Here is a 23,773-nt window from a genome sequence, read left to right on the forward strand (position 1 = left end):
TTCTCGTCCTGTGCTTCGCGCGCCAGACTACACAAAGGAATTCATAGTTCAATGCGACACAAGCGACAGAGGTATGGGCGTGGTACTTAGTCAGGTCGGTGACGATAACGAGGAGCATCCTATCATCTATGCCAGCCGTAAACTAAATGTAAGGGAGGAAGCCTACAGCGCTTCAGAGATGGAATGCGCTTGTTTAGTTTGGGCCGCCCAGAAGTTGTCGTGTTACTTGTACGGAGCGAAGTTCATCTTCGAGACCGACCACTGTCCTCTGACGTGGCTCAATCAAATGTCACACCAAAATGGCCGCTTGCTCCGATGGAGTCTCACTCTCCAAGAGTACAACTTCTCCGTTAGATATAAGAAGGGAAAGTTGCATAGCAATGCGGATAGTTTGAGCAGACTAATTTGAATTCTGCGTTTGAGGGTCCCGCCTGAATTTTATTGTTACTAGTGTTAATTTTAATAAGCCAAGAAGATCCCCTCTCATTTAGCAGAATTCCCTAAATGATTGCTGAATTTGTCAGCACGAAATTGCTTCAGAAATTGGCATAGCGAAATGCAACATTTTTTTTTCAGCACTTATGTTTTTTTTTTTTTTTTGAAGCCTACCGGGTCTAAAGTGAGAGCCAAGGTACGTCATCTCGGCGCAGAGCCGTGTTGTGGGGTTCATTTTGCAGTTGCCTGTCCTTGTTGGATGTTTTTGGGCGGTGACATCATTACACAAGTGGCCGCTGCGAGCCAAGGCATCACCCCCTGGTCACCAGCCGTTCTCTTCCTGCCCAGCGGTTGTCAGCGCTAAACAGTCGAGAGGCACTGTTAAGAACGGCCAGCTGCAGTGCAAGTTTTGCCAACCAGTTGCGACAGTGGAGGCAACATTCTGGGAGCGTCGCCGCACACCTCTAGCCACGGCGTGATTAAGTCGACTGTGTGTGAACAACAATACATGCGTCCTCGACTCTCCGTCGCTGGAGCCGAGTTTGACGAAGTCGCCATTGTAACTAAACGGGCTCGGCGGACCAACTATTGTTACTGAGCAGCGGGAACGTCTACTGACACCCCTTCCCACGCGCCGACCAAGACACCAGACAATGGGCGGCCGGCGGGCGAGCTGCAGTTCGCGGAATAAATTACCCTACGGTGCCGGGTCGTCTCCCCTACGGTGCTTCGTCTCCCTTACGGTGCCTGGTCAACTCACCTACGGTGCTTGGACGGCCGTTTCCGTCACCTGGGTATCGGGGGAGGACTGAGTGTTTAAAAACCGCTGTTGTGCGGCTGCGCAGGACACTCTCTCTCAAGCAGTCATGTTAGACTGATGTACTTTCTCAAACGGTCATGTTAGACTGATATAAATAGTGTAAATAAACCCATATTCCTCGTTCTCGATGAGAAGCAGTCCTTCTGTTCAACAACGTCCTCAGCGTCGATAAGTTGGACGACGGCATGGGCCAGCTACCTTCTAATTCATGCCAGACTGCAATCTTGACAACGGATCACGACCGATGGGATTGACCCCCAATCATAACAAGGTGCAAAGCGCGTCAAGAGCTTATAATATGTCAACGCTCCAGTAAGGTTGCATAAACTTCCATAAGGTGGCCGAAGTTAATGGGGCCCAAAAATGAAATGAATTGTTGAGGCATTGAGCATTGTATGGAGGTAGACTGGGTGAATTCAAGCTATAAATTTGCACATTAGTATGTAATTGTAAGTAGCATTGAACGTGTTTTATTCAAACACTGTGACCGATCCTGGTCAATGTTTTTAGAATGTCTAAACGAACAAAGCTGGTAGAAGATTTTAAATAAATGACGAAGTCATGATGAGGCATAAGAGACTTTTTAGACTGCACGTAGGATGTTGACAAAGTCTTTAAACATGCTTCTATTCAATGTAGGTGGCCAATTCCTGCCACAATGTTACTAGCGTGTTTGAAGAAAGCGCTAGTAAATTGTTAATAAGATGTTTACAGATAATCTGCGACATTCTTCAATTTAAAGAATGGTAATAAGAGGTCTAAAGAAAAGTGTTCATATACGTCGTGTCAGACGTCAGGTGCAACGCCGTGGAGGCTAGAGATACTTTGTTCAGTGGCTCTGTTCGCGGTTAGAAATAGTTCGGTGTTTCTTGACCCGATTTTTGTGAAAATATTTTTTATATTAGCTCACTTCTGAATGAAACAAGGTTTACCTTTTGAAACTATCCACGTACTTATACAGCTGCTAAGACGTTGCTATAAATCAATTGGCTTTTCGTTATATTTTAATTGCAGCCCTTCGCGCCAGCCTCACGTGCATGCTCGCGCGAGCAAATGCCGCTGAAGCGCAGCGAATCATAGACAGAAACACGCACAGTGATACATTTTGGTGACCGCACTTCTTGCGTAGCTTCCACAGCATAGCACCTGATGCATAAAAAAGAGTATAAGCCGTTAGCACGAAGTTGACAGACAGCCTGCGACCTTGATTCAAAATAATGTTGGAGGGCAGTTGTTTCTAGGGTGTTACTAGGGTGTTGTTAGGAAGCCTAAAGACCGTTGAAACGATTTCTTTAAGAAAAAAGCAGCCGAAAAAGGCTCACAGAGGAAAAACACAAGCAAACTGGAAAAATACTGGACTACCAAGTGGTTATTCGAGACAACGGGGCTCTAATTTATGAACGGTACTCTGTCACATGACCATCGCACAATGGGCTTATCACAACCAACTGTTGTCAGGATTGGGGGCTCAATCCCATCGCTCGTGATCCGTTGTCAAGATTGGAGTCCGGCATGAATTCGAAGGTAGCTGGCCCATGCCGTCGTCCAACTTATCCACGCTGAGGACGTTGATGAAGGGAAGAACTGCTTCTCATCGGGAATGAGGAAAATGGGTTTATTTACAGTATTTATATCAGTCTAACATGACTGCTTAAGAAAAAGAGTGTCAGTCCAACATGACTGCTCAAGAGAAAGTGTATCGAACATCCGCACAACAGCAGTTTTCAAACGCTCGGTCCGCCGGCGATACAAGGCGGTGAATGTTCGTGTTTCATCGCAAAACTAGCCGCCTCCCGCAGGACGGCTTACGCACACAAAGGCACACACATTCCGATGTCCGGAGACGACGCCAGAGGGGAGCCGTTCCGGGTAGCTCGGAGCCATTCTGGGTAGCTCGTTCTCTTGCGTCCCGGTCGGCGCGTGGGAAGCAACAAAAAACGGCTTTCCCGCGGCAGCTCGCGCACGCGTACCAGATCAGGTCCGCGCTGGGGAGGTCGGGCACAATAGTTCGTCCGCCGAACTCATTCCGTCACAACGGCGATGGCGCTAGAGGATGGCGGCGGTTTTGAGCACAAAGCCCGCTTCATCGAATGCATCCTAGCTGAAGCGATGGAGAGTGGGTGATGCGCGTATTGTTCCCCAGTCGTAATTGGGTGGTAATCCAGCATTGCACCTCGCCATTCTTAACAGCGCCTCCATGGCCCGAAAAATCCCGACTGTCTAGCGCTGACAACCGCTAGGCAGGAAGAGAACGGCTGGTGGTCAGGGGGGGGGGGGTGCGGGATTGATGTCTTGGCTTGCACCGACCACTTCTGTATATATGTCACCACCCCAAAACATCCAACAAGGTCAAGCAACAGCAAAATGAACCCCACAACACGGCTCTGCGCCGAGATGACGCGCATTGGCTCTCACTTTAGACCCGCTAGGCTTCAAAAAAAAAAAAGGAAACAACAACAACATAAGTGCAGAAACAAAAAAAAATGCTGCATTTCGCTATGCCAATTTCTGAAGCAAATTCCTGCTGGCAAATTCAGCAATCATGGAGGGAATCCTGCTAAATGAGAGGGGATCTTCTTCGCTTAAATAAAATTACCACTAGTAACCCTAAAATTTAGGCTGGACCCTCAAACGCAGAATTCAAATTAGCCTGCTCAATCCATCCGCATTGCTATGCAACTTGCCCTTCTTATATCTAACGGAGAAGTTGTACTCTCGGAGAGTGAGGCTCCATCGGAGCAAGCGACCATTTTTGTGTGACATTTGAATGAGCCACGTCAGAGGACAGTGGTCGGTCTCGAAGATGAACTTCGCTCCGTACAAGTAACACGACAACTTCTGGGCGGCCCAAACTAAACAAGCGCATTCCACCTCTGAAGCGCTGTAGGCTTCCTCCCTTACATTTAGTTTACGGCTGGCATAGATGATAGGATGCTCCTCGTTATCGTCACCGACCTGACTAAGTACCATGCCCATACCTCTGTCGCTTGTGTCGCATTGAACTATGAATTCCTTTGTGTAGTCTGGCGCGCGAAGCACAGGACGAGAAACCAATAGCGTTTTCAAACTTTGGAAAGCGTTCTCTTTGTCCTTATCCCAGTGTACGTTACTCGGTGCTCCCTTTCGGAGGGCGTCTGTTACTGGACTTGCCAATTGCGAATAATTCGGAATGTACCGTTGATAGTACCCCACAAGTCCCAAAAATGAACGAAGGTCCGTTTTCGTGCGCGGCTGAGAAAATTCTCCAATCGTAGCTATTTTCAGCTCAGCTGGCCGTCTCATGCCCTGACCGACAACATGGCCTAGATAAGTAACCTGCAAACAACGAAACCTACACTTTTCCGCTTTCATCGTTAAGCCGGCTTCCCTCAACCGTGAGAACACCTGTTTGAGGTGCGATACGTGTTGTTCCCAGCTGTCCGAAAAAATTGCTACATCATCAAGATAGGGCAAGGCGAATTCCTGCAAGTCTTTTAGGACAATATCCATTAACTTAGAGAAGCTAAACGGCGCGTTCTTCAGCCCGAAGCTGAGTGCGAGAGGGCGAAAAGTGCCTACAGGCGAGATGAATGCGGCATAGCGGCTGGCACTTTCTGAAAGGGGAACTTGCCAGTACCCCCGCACGAGATCTATAGTTGAAATGTATTTAGCAACGCTAACTCTTTCAATTCGTTCCTCAATGTTGGGTATCGGGTACAGCTGATCCCCAGTGATGGCATTTAACTTCCTGTAGTCAACACAGGGACGAGGGTCCTTGTTAGGGGTTTCTACGAGTATTTGCGGTGACGTGTAGTCACTCTCAGCGGGCTCAATAACTCCCAACTCTAGCATGCGCTGTATCTCTGCCTCCATAATCTCTCTCTGTCTTGGAGACACCCTGTAAGGCTTTGGTCTTACTGGTTCGGTTGATGTCAGCTCAATTTCATGCGTTATTAGTTCGGTTCTACCCGGCCGATCGCTGAATCTGTCGAGATATTCCCCTAACACCTCTTTTAGGTCATCTAGCTGCTCGGGTCTTAGAGCGTGCGAGCTTACCGAGTGTTCTACTACTTCTTCAAGGCCGATTTCAGAGTTGGAGGTCGCCCTATACTCCTTAAACTTGGTACTAGTGCCATCCGGCTCTTTGATGGTGTAGTTAACGACTCCGCTCCGCTCTACATACGGCTTCATCAAATTACAGTGATATATCCTCACTTCCTTCCTGCGACCGGACATTCTCAAAGCATAGTTAGTATCTGAAAGTTTGTGCTACACTTTAACGGGCCCGTCCCAGTGAACTTCAAGCTTGTTCTTTCTTGAAGGTTTGAGGATCATTACCTGGTCTCCGGCGTTAAACGTACGAAGCCTCGCATTCTTGCCGTAATAGAATTTGGCGTTCTTTTGAGCTATTCCCATGTTCTTTCAGACTAGTTCTTGGGTTGCGCTTAGCCGTTCCAGTAAATTTAGCACGTATTCAACCACTTTTGGACTCTCCCCTCTTTCCTCCCACATCTCTCTTAACATTCTCAGTGGAGAACGGTGTGTCCTCCCATACACTAGTTGTGCTGGCGAGAACCCTATCACTTCATGTGGAACCGTTCGCAAAGCAAACAAAGTTGCCGGCAGACAGTTCTCCCAGTCCTACTTATGCTCGTAACAGAACGCACGCAAAACTCGCTTAAGCACCGAATGCCACCTCTCTACACTGTTTGACTGAGGGTGATAGACCTAACTGTGTATTAACTTTACTCCGCACTTCTGCAAGAATGTGGAAGTCAGTGCGCTCGTGAATACTGAGCCTTGATCTGCCTGAATTTCGGCTGGAAACCCAACTCGTGCAAACACTGTCAAAAGCGCGTCTACTACTTCGGTGGAGCTGAGCTCTTTCAAAGGGATTGCTTCTGGAAACTTGGTAGCCGGACACAGCATGGTAAACAAGTACCTGTAGCCCGATTTTGTTTTTGGAAGAGGCCCTAGCGTGTCTATTACAAGTCGTCTGAAAGGCTCTGTTCTTAAGGGCACAACCTTCAGTGGAGCTTTCCATGTCTCTCCTGGTTTACCAGAGCGCTGGCAGGCGTCGCATGGTATTACAAATTTTTGTACGTCTTTGAAACAGCCAGGCCATTAGTATTCCATAAGCAATCTTTCCTTTGAATTGTTTATGCCTAGGTGGCCGGACCACCGATTTTCATGATAGAGACTCGAAAGGTCCTCCCTGTACTTAGTAGGTACGACTAACTGATTTAAAATCCTACCCTTTCGATCTCTGTAGTGCCGATACAACAATCCTCCTCTCTCATGTATCGTCACGTTGCGCCTAGCAATGCCTTCTTTAGCTGTGTCATGTAATTTAGCTAAGCTATCATCATTCTCTTGCTCAGCTGCCAGTGACTCTCTATCCACACGTAAGAGCTGATCAAAGTTCTTTGAGGCCGGTGATAATAAATACCCTGTCTCGCTTGTGAGTGCGTCAGCTTGCTCTTCCTGCAGGCTAGAACTTTGACACTCTATTGCTACGCTCTCATTGAGGTGGACAGCTGGCAGGCTCTCCTCAACCGTTCTTTTGTCTCTCGGGCCTTGCTCGGATTCGGGTATTGAAGTTATCCCCTTTTCTGCTTCCGCTGGAGGAGCTTGTGCATTTTCAGCCTAAAGCGACGCGATTTTACGAGCTTGGCCTCGGGTCAATGCTTGTACTATGCATTCTCCCAGTTTGAGCCCTTTGTCACGCAGTAACTGATTCGAAAGATTAGAAAAAATGTAAGGATACTGCAGTGACAAAAATTTGGAAACTGCAGCCTCAGTATCTAGCTCCCCGAACGGTCCATTGATTTTGACTTTGGCCATGGGCAGACACACGCTGTGTTCTTCTACAACCTGTTTTATCCATGCTACTTCTCCGGTGAAGTCATCTACCGTCCCGTAAGATGGATGGACAATGTCCATCGTGGCGGCACTGTCCCTTAGCACTCGGCATGGTTTTCCATTAACTTGCAGGTCGTGAAGTTATGGACTTAAAATTTCCATATTCTCATCTTTTTCCTCCACATAGGAGTTTACAGCTATATGTCCCAGTTTGTGGCATTTGTAACAGCGAATTGGTCTAAAAGATTCGAATTTTCTTTTCTGTTCTTTTTGTGCGGTTTCTCCATTAAGTTTCTCCTCGCTCTTTTCTGCGGGCTTTTCCGCCATGTCTACAGGCTCCGATCGTCTAGTCTGCTCACCCCTTTCGAACGGAAATGGTTTCCGCGGTCCATTTCGACCGTCCAAGTTTGCATCCTCGGCGTTCAACTTTCTACGGGTTGCGTACTCTTCGGCTAATTCGGCCGCCCTTTCCACAGTGTTTACATTCCTTCTGTCTTGCACCCACAGTTTCACAGCTTGGGGGATGGTTTTGTAAAACTGCTCTAGACACATACATTCAATGATCATGTCTCTGCTGTCGTACGCTTCCGCGCTTTTAAGCCACTCGACTAGGTTGGCCTTTAAGCTATATGCAAACTCCGGATATCCCTCGCTATCTTTCTTGCCTGTGCTCCTAAACCTTTGCCGAAAAGCTTCGGCTGAAAGGCGGTATTTCTTCAGGAGACTAGCCTTAACTTTTGCATAATCATATGCATCCTGTGCACTCAATCTGGCGATTACTTCCGCCGCCTCACACGGCAACGTAGACAGCAACCGCTGTGGCCATGTACTCGGGCCGAAGTTCATCTTTTCGCAAGTCCTTTCAAAATTGCTTAGGAACAAGCCTATTTCGGTCCCGACCTCAAATGGTTTTAATAGCCTGTCCATTCGGTACGATTGTGCCTCACTTGATCGTCCCAGAGCGCCTTCACTTCCTTGAGACAACTCCAAACGTTTACTTTCAAGTTGAAGTTGCATTTTTCTTAACTCGCGATCTTTATCGCGTTCCTCTCTCTCTGTTCCGTTCTTCTCTGTGCCGTTCTTCTCTTTCTCTGTACCGTTTCTCTATTTTTTTCAGAAGTTCAAACCCCATTTCAGTTTCTTCCTCACTGGCCTTTTCGGAAATTAGCTCCAATAATTCCGATTTTAGCATTTCCTTGCGCACATCTAGGCCAAGTTCCTCACCAACAATCAACAATTCGTCTCTCAGCAGTGTCCTTAACTCCATGATTGCTGCTTTACTGCCTTGATCCTGCTGTCTAAATCTAGCTAGGAAAACACAACCTAGCTAACACACAACAATCCAGCTTCCCTACTGTTCTAAACAGAACAACCACAAAATGAAGCCTAGAGAGTCAAAGCAACAACCAAGCAGTCACCGCAGTCACAGCACCACGTCGCAAAGTCCATCTCACCGCTGTCAGCCAGTTGTCTAGGTTGGGGGCTCAATCCCATCGCTCGTGATCCGTTGTCAAGATTGGAGTCCGGCATGAATTCGTAGGTAGCTGGCCCATGCCGTCGTCCAACTTATCCACGCTGAGGACGTTGATAAAAGGAAGAACTGCTTCTCATCGAGAACGAGGAAAATGGGTTTACTTACAGTATTTATATCAGTCTAACATGACTGCTTGAGAAAAGTGCATCAGTCTAACATGACTGCTTAAGAAAAAGAGTGTCAGTCCAACATGACTGCTCAAGAGAAAGTGTATCGAACATCCGCACAACAGCAGTTTTTAAACACCTGGTGCGCCGGTGATGCAAGGCGGCGAATGTTCGTGTTTCATCGCAAAACTAGCCGCCTCCCGCAGGACGGCTTACGTACACAAAGGCACACACATTCTGATGTCAGGAGCCGACGCCAGAGGGGAGCCGTTCCGGGTAGCTCGGAGCCATTCTGGGTAGCTCGTTGTCTTGCGTCCCGGTCGTCGCGTGGGAAGCAACAAAAAACGGCTTTCCCGCGGCATCTCGCGCACGCGTAGCAGATCAGGTCCGCGCTGGGGAGTTTGGGCACAATAGTTCGTCCGCCGAACTCCTTCCGTCACAACGGCGATGGCGCTAGAGGATGGCGGCGGTTTTCAGCACAAAGCCCGCTTCATCGAACGCATCCTAGCTGAAGCGACGGAGAGTGGGGGATGCGCGTCTTGTTCCCCAGTCGTAATTGGGTGGCAATCCTGCATTGCAGCTCGCCATTCTTAACACCGTCAAGGAAAAACCAATAAATTCCGAAGGCCGCATGCAGCTTCTAATATCAAAGGAATTTCACATCTCTCTTTGCCTAAGTCCAGTCATGAATATGTTAGCAATATCGATGTTAGATAACCATAGCAAAGCAGAGTCAAAACCAATAAAACCCACTAAAGGAGATCATCAGTACAACAAAGCAGTAAAACAACACCCAGGAACACTTATAGTGCCTAAGAAAACCAACTGACCAAATACACCAAGCAGAACTGAACGTCATATCACACTTAGCGATTTCCTATGCTATCCTTTCCAGTGACTCGTTGGTTGCCTTACGAAGAAATGAAATTGACTTCGTGGTGTCTTTTTCATAATCACCTAGGAAACCGCTAGGGGTGAAATGATGTTCAGTTCTGTTTGGTGTATTTGGTCAGTTTTTTTCTTAAGCACTATAAGGGTCCTGAGTGTTGTTTTACTGCTTTCTTGTATTGATAACCTTGCATAGTTTTATTTGCATTTACTCTGCTTTTGCTATGAACGTGTGAGTCTGCTTTGCTACGACTACCGAACATCGTTATTGCTAACATATTCACCACTGAGCTAAGGCAAAGATAGATGTGACATCCCTCGGAAAATAGAAGGTGCATGCAGCCTTTCGAATTTATTGGTTCTTTCATGACGGTTGGTTGTGACAAGCCAACTGTGCGATGGTCATGTGACAGAGTGTCCTATATAATTTAGAGCCCTGTTGTTTTTAATGAACAGTTGGTAGCCCAGCCCCGTTCCTGCCTTGTGGTAAGTTTCCTGTGTGCCTCTTTATTGTTTTTTTATTAATGCAATGCACCAAGTGGGCCCAACAACGGGTTTTACTTGACAGATTTCTATTAGCTGTTGGTAGGCTCTAGTAACAATTGTCTAAAGACAGTATAAAAAGATGTTGGCAGAAATTTTTATAAGGGTAACGGCCTGTTTGCTTTAATGTAAAGCTGCTTGACCGGCTCGCTGTTACTACCATTATGAAAGACACTATTTTGCATGTACGATGATTCACAGTTCACCAGTACAAGAGTTTGTTGTAGTTGCTATGTATATTGCAGATATACTAGCACAGACTCAAATTAACGCGCAAATCACGATCGGCCAGTGCGGACACATAACATCCTATGGCAACGCATGGTTTGCCAGCAACGCGCTGTATAACAGCGCAGGCGTGTCACAGCTTCTATATGAATCTTAACATAAAAGAGGTGAATGCGAACATGTGCAGCAACCGCTACACAAATTTCAAATTTTTCACTTCGCGAACACTGTGGCTCCGGACATGTTCCGATAGGAATACATCATGTTGGTCAAATGACCTTCTGCATTGCACCGCAGAATGATCCGGTGTTACGAGGGAAATAAATTTTGAAATGGCTCAACGTATATGTAACTGTGAATGTTTCAAAGCCACACAAAAAGATCAAGATTTTAGTTTAATGTTGACTGTACCTTTCAGTCCCACCAAACTAGTCTTGAACGTTTCTACTTCCAGTATCATCGGCATCCTGTCCCGGAAAATGTGAGCCTGCCTAACAAGACAGTGCTTGATCATGTCGAGGTCAGCCACCACAATATACGGCATTTCACCGACGTAGAAGCCGAAGAACTTCCCATACTTTTGAATCCATTGCGTTGTCACCTGCAGCAGAAAGCAGCAATACATCCAACAATTGCTGATAAGTCACAGTTCTACTTGGAAAAGAATGTCATTGTATCATGTTACATTCGTAGTGAATTCCCGGAAATGAGCAATCATTCACTTATCTGCATCTGCCTAATGACGGAGAACCTCGTATATGAAGTAATTTGCAGACGCTTTCTACTTAACTGACACCCTTTTTATGTGCGCGCCAGAAAGAAAACGCAATGCTTGAAAAAAAACGAAACGTTGCCTTCGTATGACGCTTTGATGCTTCGAGATAACCACACTTTTGTAATAGTTTTCTTCCAATGAAAAAATTATTGAAGCGTGAATAAACTATGCTGCAGTTGGAAGCGAGCAGTTTTGAAGACCAAACCGTATGCACAGAAAAAGCAAGCGACATCAACATTCGACGCGACGGGCCATCGCTGACGCAAGCAGTGTTGCAACATGCAGGCGACTTCGTAAAATGAAGCAGTGTCAGACTTCCACTGTTGGCCGACGGAACACAATCACGTACCAATGAAAAATCAAACATGAATAATATTGCACGCACTGCCATCTCGTCGTTTTCTTACTGTGCAAGATAGTGTTATCTGTCGCGTAAATATTTCAGGTCTTATTTTTCATAGTTCCATGCTCAGCCGCGACAGCACCTTTTATTGAGACCACAACGGGGCCGTTTATAGGGCGCTGATTTTAAGGCGACAAGGCAAGTTTTCTGGGCTCCCAGGAACCAGTGACATGACAAGTGCCGCTGACACATCGGCATCGCCAATATTGCCGCTTTTCAACATCACCCGAATATTATGTGCATGCGCTTGAAGTTTGATGGCAATTTGGTGTCAATTGAAGCTTTATTTTTTCATTTTACAGAAATAAATAAAGGGCATTGAGGAAAAAAAACGATTTAATGAAGGTCTTGAGTTTCGGACCTCCTTACAATAGGTTTAGCAAGATAAATTACATGACATTTAAATAGTTTCTCATATATAATTATTTTTTATTTTATTTATGTATCACATACTGCGGTCGAAGGACCAAGCAGGGGGCGTTACAAAAATTGTCAACAAATAAAATTCAAAATAACACGAAAAACGTAGTGAAACGGTAGAAGACAATAAAATACATAATTATAACCAAAAGTCAGCTGGACAAAGCAAACGTGCAAAGCACAACCAGACAGATACACAAAATGAAAAAAAAGCGCCATAGTTCGTACTGTGTGGCCACAAAGAGAAAGGTACACAGCTCTCAAAGTCAGGATTATCCCCATCACAAAATGCTTCCAACGGTAACGCATTCCATTCTTTAATGGTCCAAGGAAAAAACGAATACATGAAAAAATTTGTGCACACAAAGTAAGGTTCAAGAGTATGAGCATTTGTGTGTCTAGCTTGCCTAGAAATTCGGTGTGTTAAGTAAGTTTCAGGTTTAATGTTAAGGTTACCAAAATATAGAGAGTAGAGAAATTTAAGCCTAGCAATTGCTCTTCGGTGTTGTAACACAGGGATGTTATAATAGGCATAAGCGTTGAGGGCGAGTCATTTCTCTTTTAAGCATTAAATATAAAACGGACCGCTGACGAACGCGCGCAATGCAATCCTTGTGTCAACGCAAGGGTTTCGCACAACATACACGAAGCGTCAAACAGTTATTTTGATTTGTTTGTCAAATGTATTTATTTGTCCTTTCTTTGCGTTACCCGCCGCGGTGGCTTAGCAGTGGCTTAGCATGACGCCGTTGATCCGATTCCGGGCCGAGGTGGCGGCCTTTCCAAGATTATAATTATTTTCGTTGTTTGCGTTTCTTGCGGTAAGAAAAAAGAACACAAGACAACCAGACTAACGAGTAGTGCTTAAGATATATTGGCGGCCTAAAGAAACAGGAAGATTTCTAAACTAGTTCCTCTCTATGCAATGTCGCAAGCCTTCCTTCAGATTAAAGCAAACTTAACGCACGTTGTGGTTGTGGCGCTTACCACCCGGACCCTGGCACTAAGGTGGGGCAGAGTCGTTTATTGGGGGAGCCATCTGACGCAGCGAAAGAACAATTGAATTCAACTGCGTCAATCCAAACAGTGTTTCCTAAAATAGTAGCTTAAAAATGCTATAGCATATGTCAAGCTTTCAGCCTATATAACCTAATCAGACCAAAGCTCGTATGCGCATGTATCGCCTGAGACCCCTGCACTAAGTGTAACACTCTTCAACGAATCCAAAGTCAGGATGTTTGGTCTGTGTGCAACAAATTTTCGACCCTTCCACTTTGCTACTGAACTAATGGGATCTAATGACGTTTCGTTACTTGCAACGCGCAGAACAAAAAACTACAGTTGGAATTTCTTTCCCAACCGCCCAGCAATAAAATAGCACTCCATCACTCAATTTATATAAACCCACTATAATGACGAGACCACATCCGCACTATCATATTGAAGCTTCAACCTCATATTGTGGCACACACTAACATATTGTTACCTGTAGCTGCAGCTCAATGCTATATACAACTTATTTACAGGGAAGCTAACGGAAGGCCAAAATGGCGACGCTATATCAAGCGGGGCCACGTTGTCTTCTTCCTCCTCAGTACAGCCACACTGTGGCGGCTGTTCCGTGGCATCACCCCCGGAAGTAGAAGCACCGTCCCGGTGCTTAATCCACACATCTGCGGTGAAAGGTGTGTGGTATGGATTTAGTCTCGCCACGTGAACGATGTCACTTGCAGCCGACGATGACGCTGAGAGGTTGGCGGGGATGACTTCATACGTGACATCGGTCCCCACCACACGGTATGGGCCAGTGTAGGGCGACAGCAGCTTTTCGGAAAGGCCCACACGTCGAATGGGTGACCAGAGAAGCACCAGAGAACCCGGAATAAAGTGCACGTCGCGATGGTGGCAATCATAGAGGCGTCTCCGATGCTCCTGCGATGCCTCGAGATGGGTGCGGGCGAGGTGGCGCGCGTGGTCGGCGTGTGCGATCGCGTCGCGGGCGTATTCAGTGGCTGAACGTCTGGCCGAGGGCAACAAAGTGTCTAAGGGCAACGCGGGTTCTCGGCAATATAGGAGATAGAATGGTGAATAGCCGACGTCGTGACGGGATGAATTATACGCGAACGTCACATATAGTAAGTGAAGGTCGCAGTCGTGGTGGTCGGTCGCAACGTACTTCGAAAGCATGTCGGTGATGGTCCGGTTGAGGCGCTCCGTGAGGCCGTTGGCCTGTGGGTGGTAGGACGTGCTGAACTTGTGCTTTGTCGAGCAGGTGCGGAGGATGTCCTCGACGACTGCCGACAGAAAGCTGCGGCCACGGTTAGTTAGTAATTGGCGCGGAGCACCGTGCACTAAAATGGTGTCATAGAGCAGAAAGTCAGCAACGTCAGTAGCACAACTTGTCGGAAGGGCTCTAGTGATTGCGTACCGCGTAGCATAATCAGTAGCGACGGCAACCCATTTATTTCCCGAGCCCGACAGAGGAAACGGTCCAAGAAGGTCTAGACCAACACGGAAAAAGGGTTCCGGTGGGATGTCCATCGGCTGGAGACATCCAGCTGCAGGTGTGGAGGGCTTCTTCCGGCACTGAGAGGGCTCACAAGCGGCAACGTAGCGCCTCACGGAGCGGGCAAGACCCGGCCAAAAGAATCGACGGCGTACACGGTCGTATGTGTGCGAGACGCCCAAGTGTCCAGCCAAGGGAGCGTCGTGAAGTAGTTGGAGGACAGCCAAACGCAGGTGTGATGGAATTACGAGCAGAAGGTGAAGGCCGTGTGGATCGAGGTTGCGGCGGTATAATGTCCCCTCCTTAAGGATAAACATGCGGAGAGAGGCGTCGCCAGGCGTTGACTCCAGATGGTCGATGAGGGCTCGTAATGAAGGATCGCGGCGTTGCTCGTTGCTGATTTCAAGCAACTGGGACACAGAGAAAACGCAAGCGATGGCGTCCGCATCAGCCGGTTCGTCGACGGGGTAGCGGGGCAAACAATCGGCATCCTGCTGCAACCGTCCCGTCTTATATACCACGGAAAACGTACATTCTTGCAGGCGTAACACCTAGCGAGCGAGTCGTCCCGTGGGGTCCTTGAGCGAGAATAGCCAGCAGAGCGCGTGGTGATCAGTGATGACACAGAAGGGGCGTGCGTACAAATATGGACGAAACTTCGCAACAGCCCACACAAGAGCGAGGCACTCCCTATTGAAAAATTTGTATGAGAAATTGAATGAGATGTATGCATGTCGTACAGATTTGACGAGAAATTGAACGATATGTATGCATGTCGCACAGATTTGACGAGAAATGAACGATATGAAATGCATATTGAACGAACTCTCATAGAAAACGAGCGAGATATGTGTGATGTGCTACGCAGACTTTTACGAAGTGCACGAGATTTATGCGATGTGCGATAAGAATGCGTAGAGCTTGTATGACGTGTGCGATGAGTTGCGTAGACCTGACGAGATTATGTATGACGTGTGTGAGGTGGCGCGTGATGTGTACGCACTGTAGGCGCATGAGCAACTTGATCTTTGAGGATGACTATGAATTGCATACAAAGTGTGTGTACTCAAGTCGTAGTGCATACAAAAGCTCATTAATGACAGTGAGATTTATGATGAGTTGTTTGTAGTACATGCAAGAGCGTGATCAATGTGCTGTATGATTACATTGAACCATTGTGACACATATATACCAGCATAAACTACAGAGCAAATAAGATGTTCAGAGTTCAACTTCTGGAATTTCAAGCAACGAACACATATACATCCCCATCAAAGCTGGTGTCGGTACTTTTGATGCAATGATTTTCACTTGGAGACATATTCTCGGATGAACACTTATGGCGATACTACTGCCTTTGCATGACACATTCCTCGACCAGCCAATAGGCACTGGATAGCACCATGATATTGTCGAAAGCTATCATCAGAGAATGAATCCTTTGTTCAGAGTAGATCTGCCTAAGATTTTATTGCAATATAGGAGTCAGGTACCATCAAAGTTTCATAATAAAATGCTATATGTTTGTTTGTGCACGCAATAAAATAATCTGGCAATGTGATTACAGCACATTGGAAACACTTCAAACAAGGACGAGTTGGCAAAGTTTATTGCAGGCAGTTTGATCAGTGACAACTTATGCATGCACTTTGTCACATCCTAATAATATTGCTTTGCATCAGAGATATCAGTCAGAGGTAGTAATGGGCGAACTTGAACCTGCATATTTTCCAAATAGCCAAGTGCGTCAACCACAATACTGTCAAATACAAATCTGCTAAAAGCATGTTAGTGCCTGTTTATGTCAAATTGTAGAAGGTAGGCATGAGATTGGCCATGCATGCCCACATGTATATATATATAGCCAAAATAGCAGTCAAAATCCATCGCACTTTGTCACAAATAAATAAAAAATATGGTAATAACAATAACAATCCCTAAAAATGTCATGTGATCAATTGTGGTCATGATCACAGTTACTGCTGTGAAAAATTATTTGCACTAAGTGTTTCACAACTTGCTAAGAGAGCTTGACCTAGTAAAAAATCCTCATATGTGCACAGCAGTGGCAAAAAACGAGATGAGCGTCGCAACTTGGTGACCATTACCTGCCTACATACTACACAAAACTGAATTTGAATTTGAAGGAGAAATGACAAAGCAGTTCGTGTGCCAACGATGGTTGAGCGCACTGCAATGCCTTGCCATGTGTTGAAAGCTGACCTCCAAGCAACCAAAATGCAAGTGACCCTACACTGAAGCAGGGTCTTTAAATGACGAACGTGTATCACATCCTGGCGTTCGCGGACGCAGTCACCAAATGAAAAACACCTTTGCAAATCGCAATAACGACGAATGTCACGCGCGCGCACACAGACAGAATGCGAGCAGTTTCCGAAAGCACTCACGAAAGACTGTACGGACGTTCCTACGCATTCGACGCATATCAGAAGCGCGCGCGTGCGCACACACGCACACACACACACACACACGCACAAAAGGCGAGCAGTTTCCGAAAGCCCTCGCCAAAGACGGTACGGATGTTTTTACAAGAAAGCAAATCCCGCCGGCGTGGCACCAATTCCCGAAGCACAAACAACGCCACTCATTAACAGTACACATCCGTAGAACGGCGCACAACAAGCCTGAAGAAAGTGTACACCACTCGACGCCAAATCTGTCGTCGATTATGCCGCTGACAAACACGAACACCTTCTAACATTCACAAACCAAACCACGATGTGCTGCGAACTTCAAACAGATTTTACGGCCCTGTCCGGTTGATAGGGCTGCTCCGCAGGCTGTCCTCGCTGTTGAAAGCAATGTCAGCAAAGTTGTTGAAAAAGGTCGCCTAAAACACGCAAGAACATTGAAATAATACGCCTGTACAACCCACGCTACCCATGCGATCACGGTTACCGGAACCACAGACGGCGAAGTAAACAAAAGACGTCATTTGCCCTCATTTCGGACCGAGACTTATAGTTACTTTCTCGGTCGCACTACTCTTCCTTTCGAGCAAGGCGCGACTAGTTCCTGGGACTGTGAGGGCGCTGCGGTCGAGCTCTGCACCAAGTGAGCGGTGCTGCTCTGCTGACATGTGCACGTTAGTTGCGGGTGTTTGCGCTTCTTGTGCTGTAGCCGATTTTATTTTCTCACTGCGTGTGCCTTGTTACTGTCCTCGTGCACGTGGCTGGCGGTCGAGGTCTTTTGCGTCCGGTCCAAGTTTTGCGCTCACGGAGACGCCAGTACCGGCGAAGTGTGGGTCACCGAGCGTTAACATTGCGTGCGCACTTTGGTTTGTAGGCCCACTTTTTTTTCATATCATTCCTTTCCTCGTACCTGCACCCCCAGGTATGGTGTCTGTAAAATATTATACTTCAGCTTAAACAACAACAGAAAGAAATAACGGCTGCTTTATTCAGCGAGCACCATGTAAATGCCGAGTGCCGCGACAAACACCTATAACCGTGCCAGGCTATAGCAGACGACGCTCGGACGCTTGGCGCGGAGGTCGATGGCAACGCTGCGGTGGCGGGAACGGCAGCGGGCTAAATGGTGCGCACAGGCTAGGAGTTGGGGCACTTAAAGAGGATCTATAAACGTTGGGCTTCTTCGATTTTCCACTTCTGGCTACCCGCGGGCTGCCAGAGCCAGCCAGAGCGTCTTCGTTTTTCTCGGGTTGCTCCGCCCACCGCGCTACGCACTTCCGCCGGGCGTTCGTTTTGCTCGCGCTGGACGGTTCTGGCTACCCGCGGGCTGCCAGAACCTGCCAGAACGATTTTGGTCTGGCTGCTCCAGGCCCCGCACAGTCTCAAGTTCAACAAATGGCCACAGAGGGCGAAAAATCAATCGAGGCGCGTTTCAGCGTAAGCGCGCAAGTGTAGCTACTGTAATTTGGTCGAATACCTTAATTTGTGCTTTCTCTGCTAGGGGCGCTGAACATGCTGAATTTTTTAATTTACACAAACCATTGACATGAACAATTCAGGTGTCTAAGGATGTTTTTTTACCTCAGGTAAATAGGCCGTTGATTTTTTTTTTAATTTGATTGTTGAAGCTGCTTTTTAGTCATAGCGTCAAGGTTTTTGTACTTGATTAACCACCGACAGCCGACAGCCTATTGGTATCGATGTGTTTCCTGGCCGTTGGCGTTCGAATACTACGGCGGTAAAACATTTTCGAAAGCATGCTGGTTTCGTCTGCGAGTCATTACACAGACTTGCTGTAAAGAGGTCTACTCTTGGCAAAAAATAGTGCCTCATTTTGTTTAGGCGTTGATTATCATAATGAATGCGGCGGAGGTTGACGGAATACGCTTGAAGGTACGTTTTTATGCCGTTGATCTCCATAACACCGTATGTACGCAAACCGATGTCACAGAACACCCGATGCATCATTGTGTGTTCTCCGTCATCGCTTGTTTGCTGTACGCCTACTAATTCTTCACTTCTTCTTCAAGTGTTTCATCCTCCTTTTGTCCTTGTTCTCTTGTGCTTCACTTACAGTATGTCGTTCCGTCAGCTGTAAAGCGCATTTGCAAAACCAATACGTTTGATAAGACGCAGTGGTTATCATAATTTCACTACACCCCAGGTAGCACACAAAGTCTTGAAAACGTCGTATTAAGGGATTCAACGTCTGAAACGGATTTTTGACCAAAATCGACGCATCAAAGACGTTACAAACAAGATAGCTTAAAAACGAGGGGTGAATACGTTTTGATAACGTTGGAAGCCAGACAGCTTAAAAACGAGGGGTGAATACGTTTTGCAAACGACTCAAAACGCCACCGCCACGCCACGGCGCGTCAGCCTCTTTAGCGGCTTCTACAATATTCAACAACCCAACAACGCGATCCAACCTTGCGCAAGGTGGCGATACCGTCGTCAAATCATGTGACCAAGGTGGCCACGTGATTCGTGATGCCGGGCAGCCGGGCGAGCCGGGGCATAGTCGCGTCGTCATGGCGTCGTCACGTCACCGCACCCGCATTGCGCTGTGGTGTGTTTGCGGCTGTTCTGAACGTGCTGCCGCTGCCCTTTGCTATGTAAGTGTTGCAGTGTTTTGCTGTCAAGAAAACGATATTCTGTGATCAGTTTGGGTTGTGCGATATGTTTGTGTGGTTTTAATTTGGAAATCAGTAGTGTTTTCAATTGTTATGTGATCAAGGCGGCCACGTTATTCGTGAAGCCGGGCATAGTTACGTTATCGCACTCGCATGGCACTATGGTCTGTTTGCGACTGTTCTGAATGTGCTGCCGCTGCCCTTTGTCGTGTAAGTGTTGCAGTGCTTTGCTGTCAAGAAAACGACGTTCTGTGATTAGTTTGGGTTGTGCGATCTGTTTGTGTAGTTTAATTTGGAAATCAGTAGTGTTTTCAATTGGAGGGCGCGGAGTGGAGGGCACTAATCACCTCTTCAAGTTCATTGTCATGTTATGTGAGGCGCCTTTTCACTGACGCTGTAATTAAGGCGTTAAGGGCAGTATAAGGACGAAAGTTAGAGGGACGAAATCGTGCCTGTGTGTCCCTAGCGTCGGGGTCGGCCGCTATGCGTGATCCTAACAAGAAAGCATTTTGCAGAATGCGAAGAAAGGCGGCAAAATTTCTGTCTGTGCGCACCTTGCCGATCTCCGCAATAGAGCCATCATCGTGGTATTTTAGTCTCCCGTTTAGCAAGAGTGTTGCAGACAAGGGAACTTGTTCAAACAGGCTTTTTTTTAATGATTCACTACTAGTGCGGTATCCCAAAAGGTGAGGTCAAGTGCTCACCCTATTTTCTTCCCTCGCGCTACAGCGCACTGACAGAATTTTGCGTGCACCATACCGTGCTTTTATCGTTTGCGCTTCAGGTTCTCGATTGTGTTTTCGCCCCCTTTAGCCACGTGATGGGTATTTCATGGTATTACCATGTACCACATGTGTCCATATATTGTGTCCAATATATGAAACGGCCAAATTCGATTTTATTTGACGCCTCAAATGGTAGTAATGTATTGAGTCCCTTGTAGCTTTGTGCTTGTTATCAATTTTACTATTTGGCGAATGGATATAGCATGTACGCTGCATAACTCGCTTGTGCATACTGCATACGTGAGTCGAGTATGCCCTTGGTATAAAATAACTTGTATGCTTTAGGTACTACGATTGTTTGCAGTTTGGGACATGTGTCGGAATGTACGCTGTGCGCCCTTCGCGCTTTACGGCGGCCTGCCGAGTTCGTGCGGGTGCCATGTGTGCGCATGGAGTTCGCGAAGCGCTCTCGCAGTTTTTTTTTTAATATATATATATACATGTGTTCTGTTGGCGCGCTTCGCACAACAGGGCATGTCGCAGTTCTTTGTCCTTGTGCAACACATTTTCCTAGCGTACGTCTGTGCATTATTTGGTACCGGTTTCACAGGGGGCTCTTTTAGCCGCTATCCAGTCCGTTACAAATCGAATTTCTCGGTCGTGATGGCTCCTCTGCGCAAGGTACGAGAGTGAGCCAGTCGCATCGATAATTTCGATCCGGATCGGGCTTGATCGCGATCGAGAGTGGTCGTGTGACACCGGTTTTACACATGGCTCCCACATAGGGAACACTTTAAGTTCAATGCTACTGAGTGAAGAGCAAGTGCATATATATGCCAGTGGTGGTATGTGGGCAAGTCTTTCTGGTGAAGCCAATACTTGTGCATTCAAAACATTTCAATTACCAGCGTAGTGCATCAATGTGTCTACTTCGACAAAATAGAGCACCAGTGCAGATATCTGAACATACCTGTCCAGGGCAGCAAGTGTGTCTAGATTGAAACCACTACCAGCATGTGCGGCAGTTCTATTTCCAGCAGCGGGACTGCACAATAATCAGTAGGGTGCTCTCAAGCTGTTTATCTATGAAGCTCTGCCTGGACTGTGTGCCAAATATTTTTGGACGTGAAAGTGGGGGTGAATTGGTAAACATCGGTGGAACTGTGCCTGGACTTTGTGGCAAATGTTTTTGGATGTGAAAGTGTGAGTGAACTGGCAAAGAATTTGCTCTGGGCTACATGTGTTAAACGTTTTTCTCATTCTGAGTGCTTTTTTTTACTTTAGGAGACTGGAGATGTGCGCAAAGTGTGACATGTCAGTGTGCTAATTAATGTATTTGCTGGTTTGCAAATTATTCATTGCAACTTTATTTTTGCCAGAGAGGTACAACTTTGCCTCTTGTAAAGGGCTTTTTAGATAAAACACTTACTATTTATTATAACCATTGCTTCCTTTGTTACACAAACGCAGCTTCCAGTGCATTCCAGTTTATTTCCATGTTTATGTAAGTTTCTAATATGAGGCTTGCATATTCATTTCTACGTTCTGGAGTGGCAAGATGCAGCATTACTGTCTCATCGTTCGCTGTACTACAGTAGTGTTCACTTGTTACACTGAATCCCCCGTTTAAGTATTCTGTACTAATTTCACTTTATTGCTTTTTTGTTGTATGGTTATTTTTTCTCGCCATTACCTTCTTTGATATATCCTAAAGGCAATATTTCCAATTTTGCATTGTTCCCATTTTTTTTTTATTTCTGTCACAGGACTGCTTTATGATGGTATGCGGTGGTATTTCTTTTTGTGATCTTTTCAAGCTTCTAGATGATTGGTAACATTGCTTGGAGGCAGTTACCATCCAATTCATGCTCTTGCATTTTTCAGTCTACTTCTTCCATTCGCTCCGATGTCACTTCTGCATAACTCTAGTCCATCTAATAGCACGCGTACTTTACTATGATAAATTAGACACTTTAGTACACTCCAGGTTTTTCTGTTCATTTTTGTATGTGTACTTGGAATTTTGTTTATGTGCTAGTGAATGTTCACTTTCGAGTTCATTACGAATCCTTTCTGCGACTTTTGTCATTGTTGATGTGCTTTTATTTCTATTTGCATTTCTCACACAGTTTGTTCGAACCTTGCATAAGCATTACATTTTAATAAAGTGTTCTTGCTTTGTCACAATGTTCTCATTTCATGCACTCTTGGCATGAAGGGCTTGGTCTAGCCACCTGCCAAGACGTGGCCATTTGTTCTTTGCAGGATGTCATTCCCATTGTGGTTGTAAGCATCGTAGCTTACAAAAGGCGGTATTAAGGATTTATTATTCCTAACAGGCTCATTTTCGTGCGACTTGGTAGAGGATGCGACGGCCATGCGGGGAACAGTGCTTGGCACTGCGCCATGACTCTTACAGTCGACACCGACGCTTCTACTCATCTGGGGCGCGATTGGAGATCGTTGTTCGAAACGCCCGATCAGTTTCACCTCACGCGATTGGCCTAGGCCGTGCCAACGGGTGCGGCTGACGACGTCTGCGCGGCATAGGCCAGTCGCGTGAGGCGAAACTAAACGCGTGTTTTGAACAACGATGTCTGATCGCGTCCGTCACCCGCGAAAATTAGCTTCAGATGATCGTAAACCTTTCAAGACCGCTTCTAGACCAGCTTTTTGATAACGTCCTAAAAACGTTTAGAAATTGGTTACGAATAGTTTTGGCAAAGGGATTACTTGTGTCTTTCCCAATCCTATTTCTAGACCAGCTTTTCGAATACGTCTTGCAGACCTGCTCTAGATCGTCTCAAGAAAATAATTAAGCCGGACATTAGCAGAGATATCCGACGTTTTCCCGCCGAAGTTCTCTCATTCGTGTCTTCTTTAACCCGTTTTTATCGTCTTGGATAAACGCTACGAAAACGTTACGTATCTCTTTTGTGCTACCTGGGACATGTATTAAGTTGGCACATATGGTTCAGATACAGATACCTGTATGCGGACTTGCACGACGTTGATGCGGAGATTAGGATAATTATGACACCCGTAAGGAAGAGGCAGCTGGTGGCCGTAAGCTGTTGCGTTCTTTTCGCCAAATTACCCGGCCTGGTAGTGCTCTAAAGATGCTGTATAAAAGTGACACGCGGTGACAGGGAAATTATTATGTTTAGCAGCCGACTGTACGTTTTGTAGCTTAGGTCTTCTTTCTTGTGCGTTTGTGCTACCCTTATTAATGAGCCATTTCTTCACTATGTTTTTGACTATGTAACCGCGTTTGTGTGGATCCGTAGACGTGTGCTTTTTGTTGTACTTGTAGAATGCAAATAAAATATTTTCAAGCTTACTCAATCTTTGGTGTGTGCGTTTATTCCAGTCGAGGCCATCGTGCCACCTGGAAACCGCACTCTGTCGGTAGCCCTACACGAAATGCAACAGCTGGAGCGCGGCGGCACAACTCGGGGTACGGCGGCGTAATAAACGAAA

At 46.4% G+C, this 23,773-nt stretch overlaps 1 protein-coding gene across 2 annotated transcripts in view; it reads right to left on the reverse strand.

Moving 5' to 3' along the window:
* LOC142566670 (cytochrome P450 3A43-like) overlaps positions 1-23,773 on the reverse strand; it is a 169,162-nt gene that overhangs the window by 43,950 nt on the left and 101,439 nt on the right. For both annotated transcript variants that reach the window (XM_075677503.1, XM_075677502.1), the window contains one exon: positions 10,808-10,997. In XM_075677503.1, coding sequence (XP_075533618.1) covers positions 10,808-10,940 — 133 coding nt within the window. In that variant the 5' untranslated portion in view covers positions 10,941-10,997. The remainder of the gene's footprint in view (positions 1-10,807; positions 10,998-23,773) is intronic.

The sequence above is a fragment of the Dermacentor variabilis genome, unplaced genomic scaffold, assembly GCF_050947875.1.
Source record: "Dermacentor variabilis isolate Ectoservices unplaced genomic scaffold, ASM5094787v1 scaffold_13, whole genome shotgun sequence".
NCBI lineage: Eukaryota > Metazoa > Arthropoda > Arachnida > Ixodida > Ixodidae > Dermacentor > Dermacentor variabilis.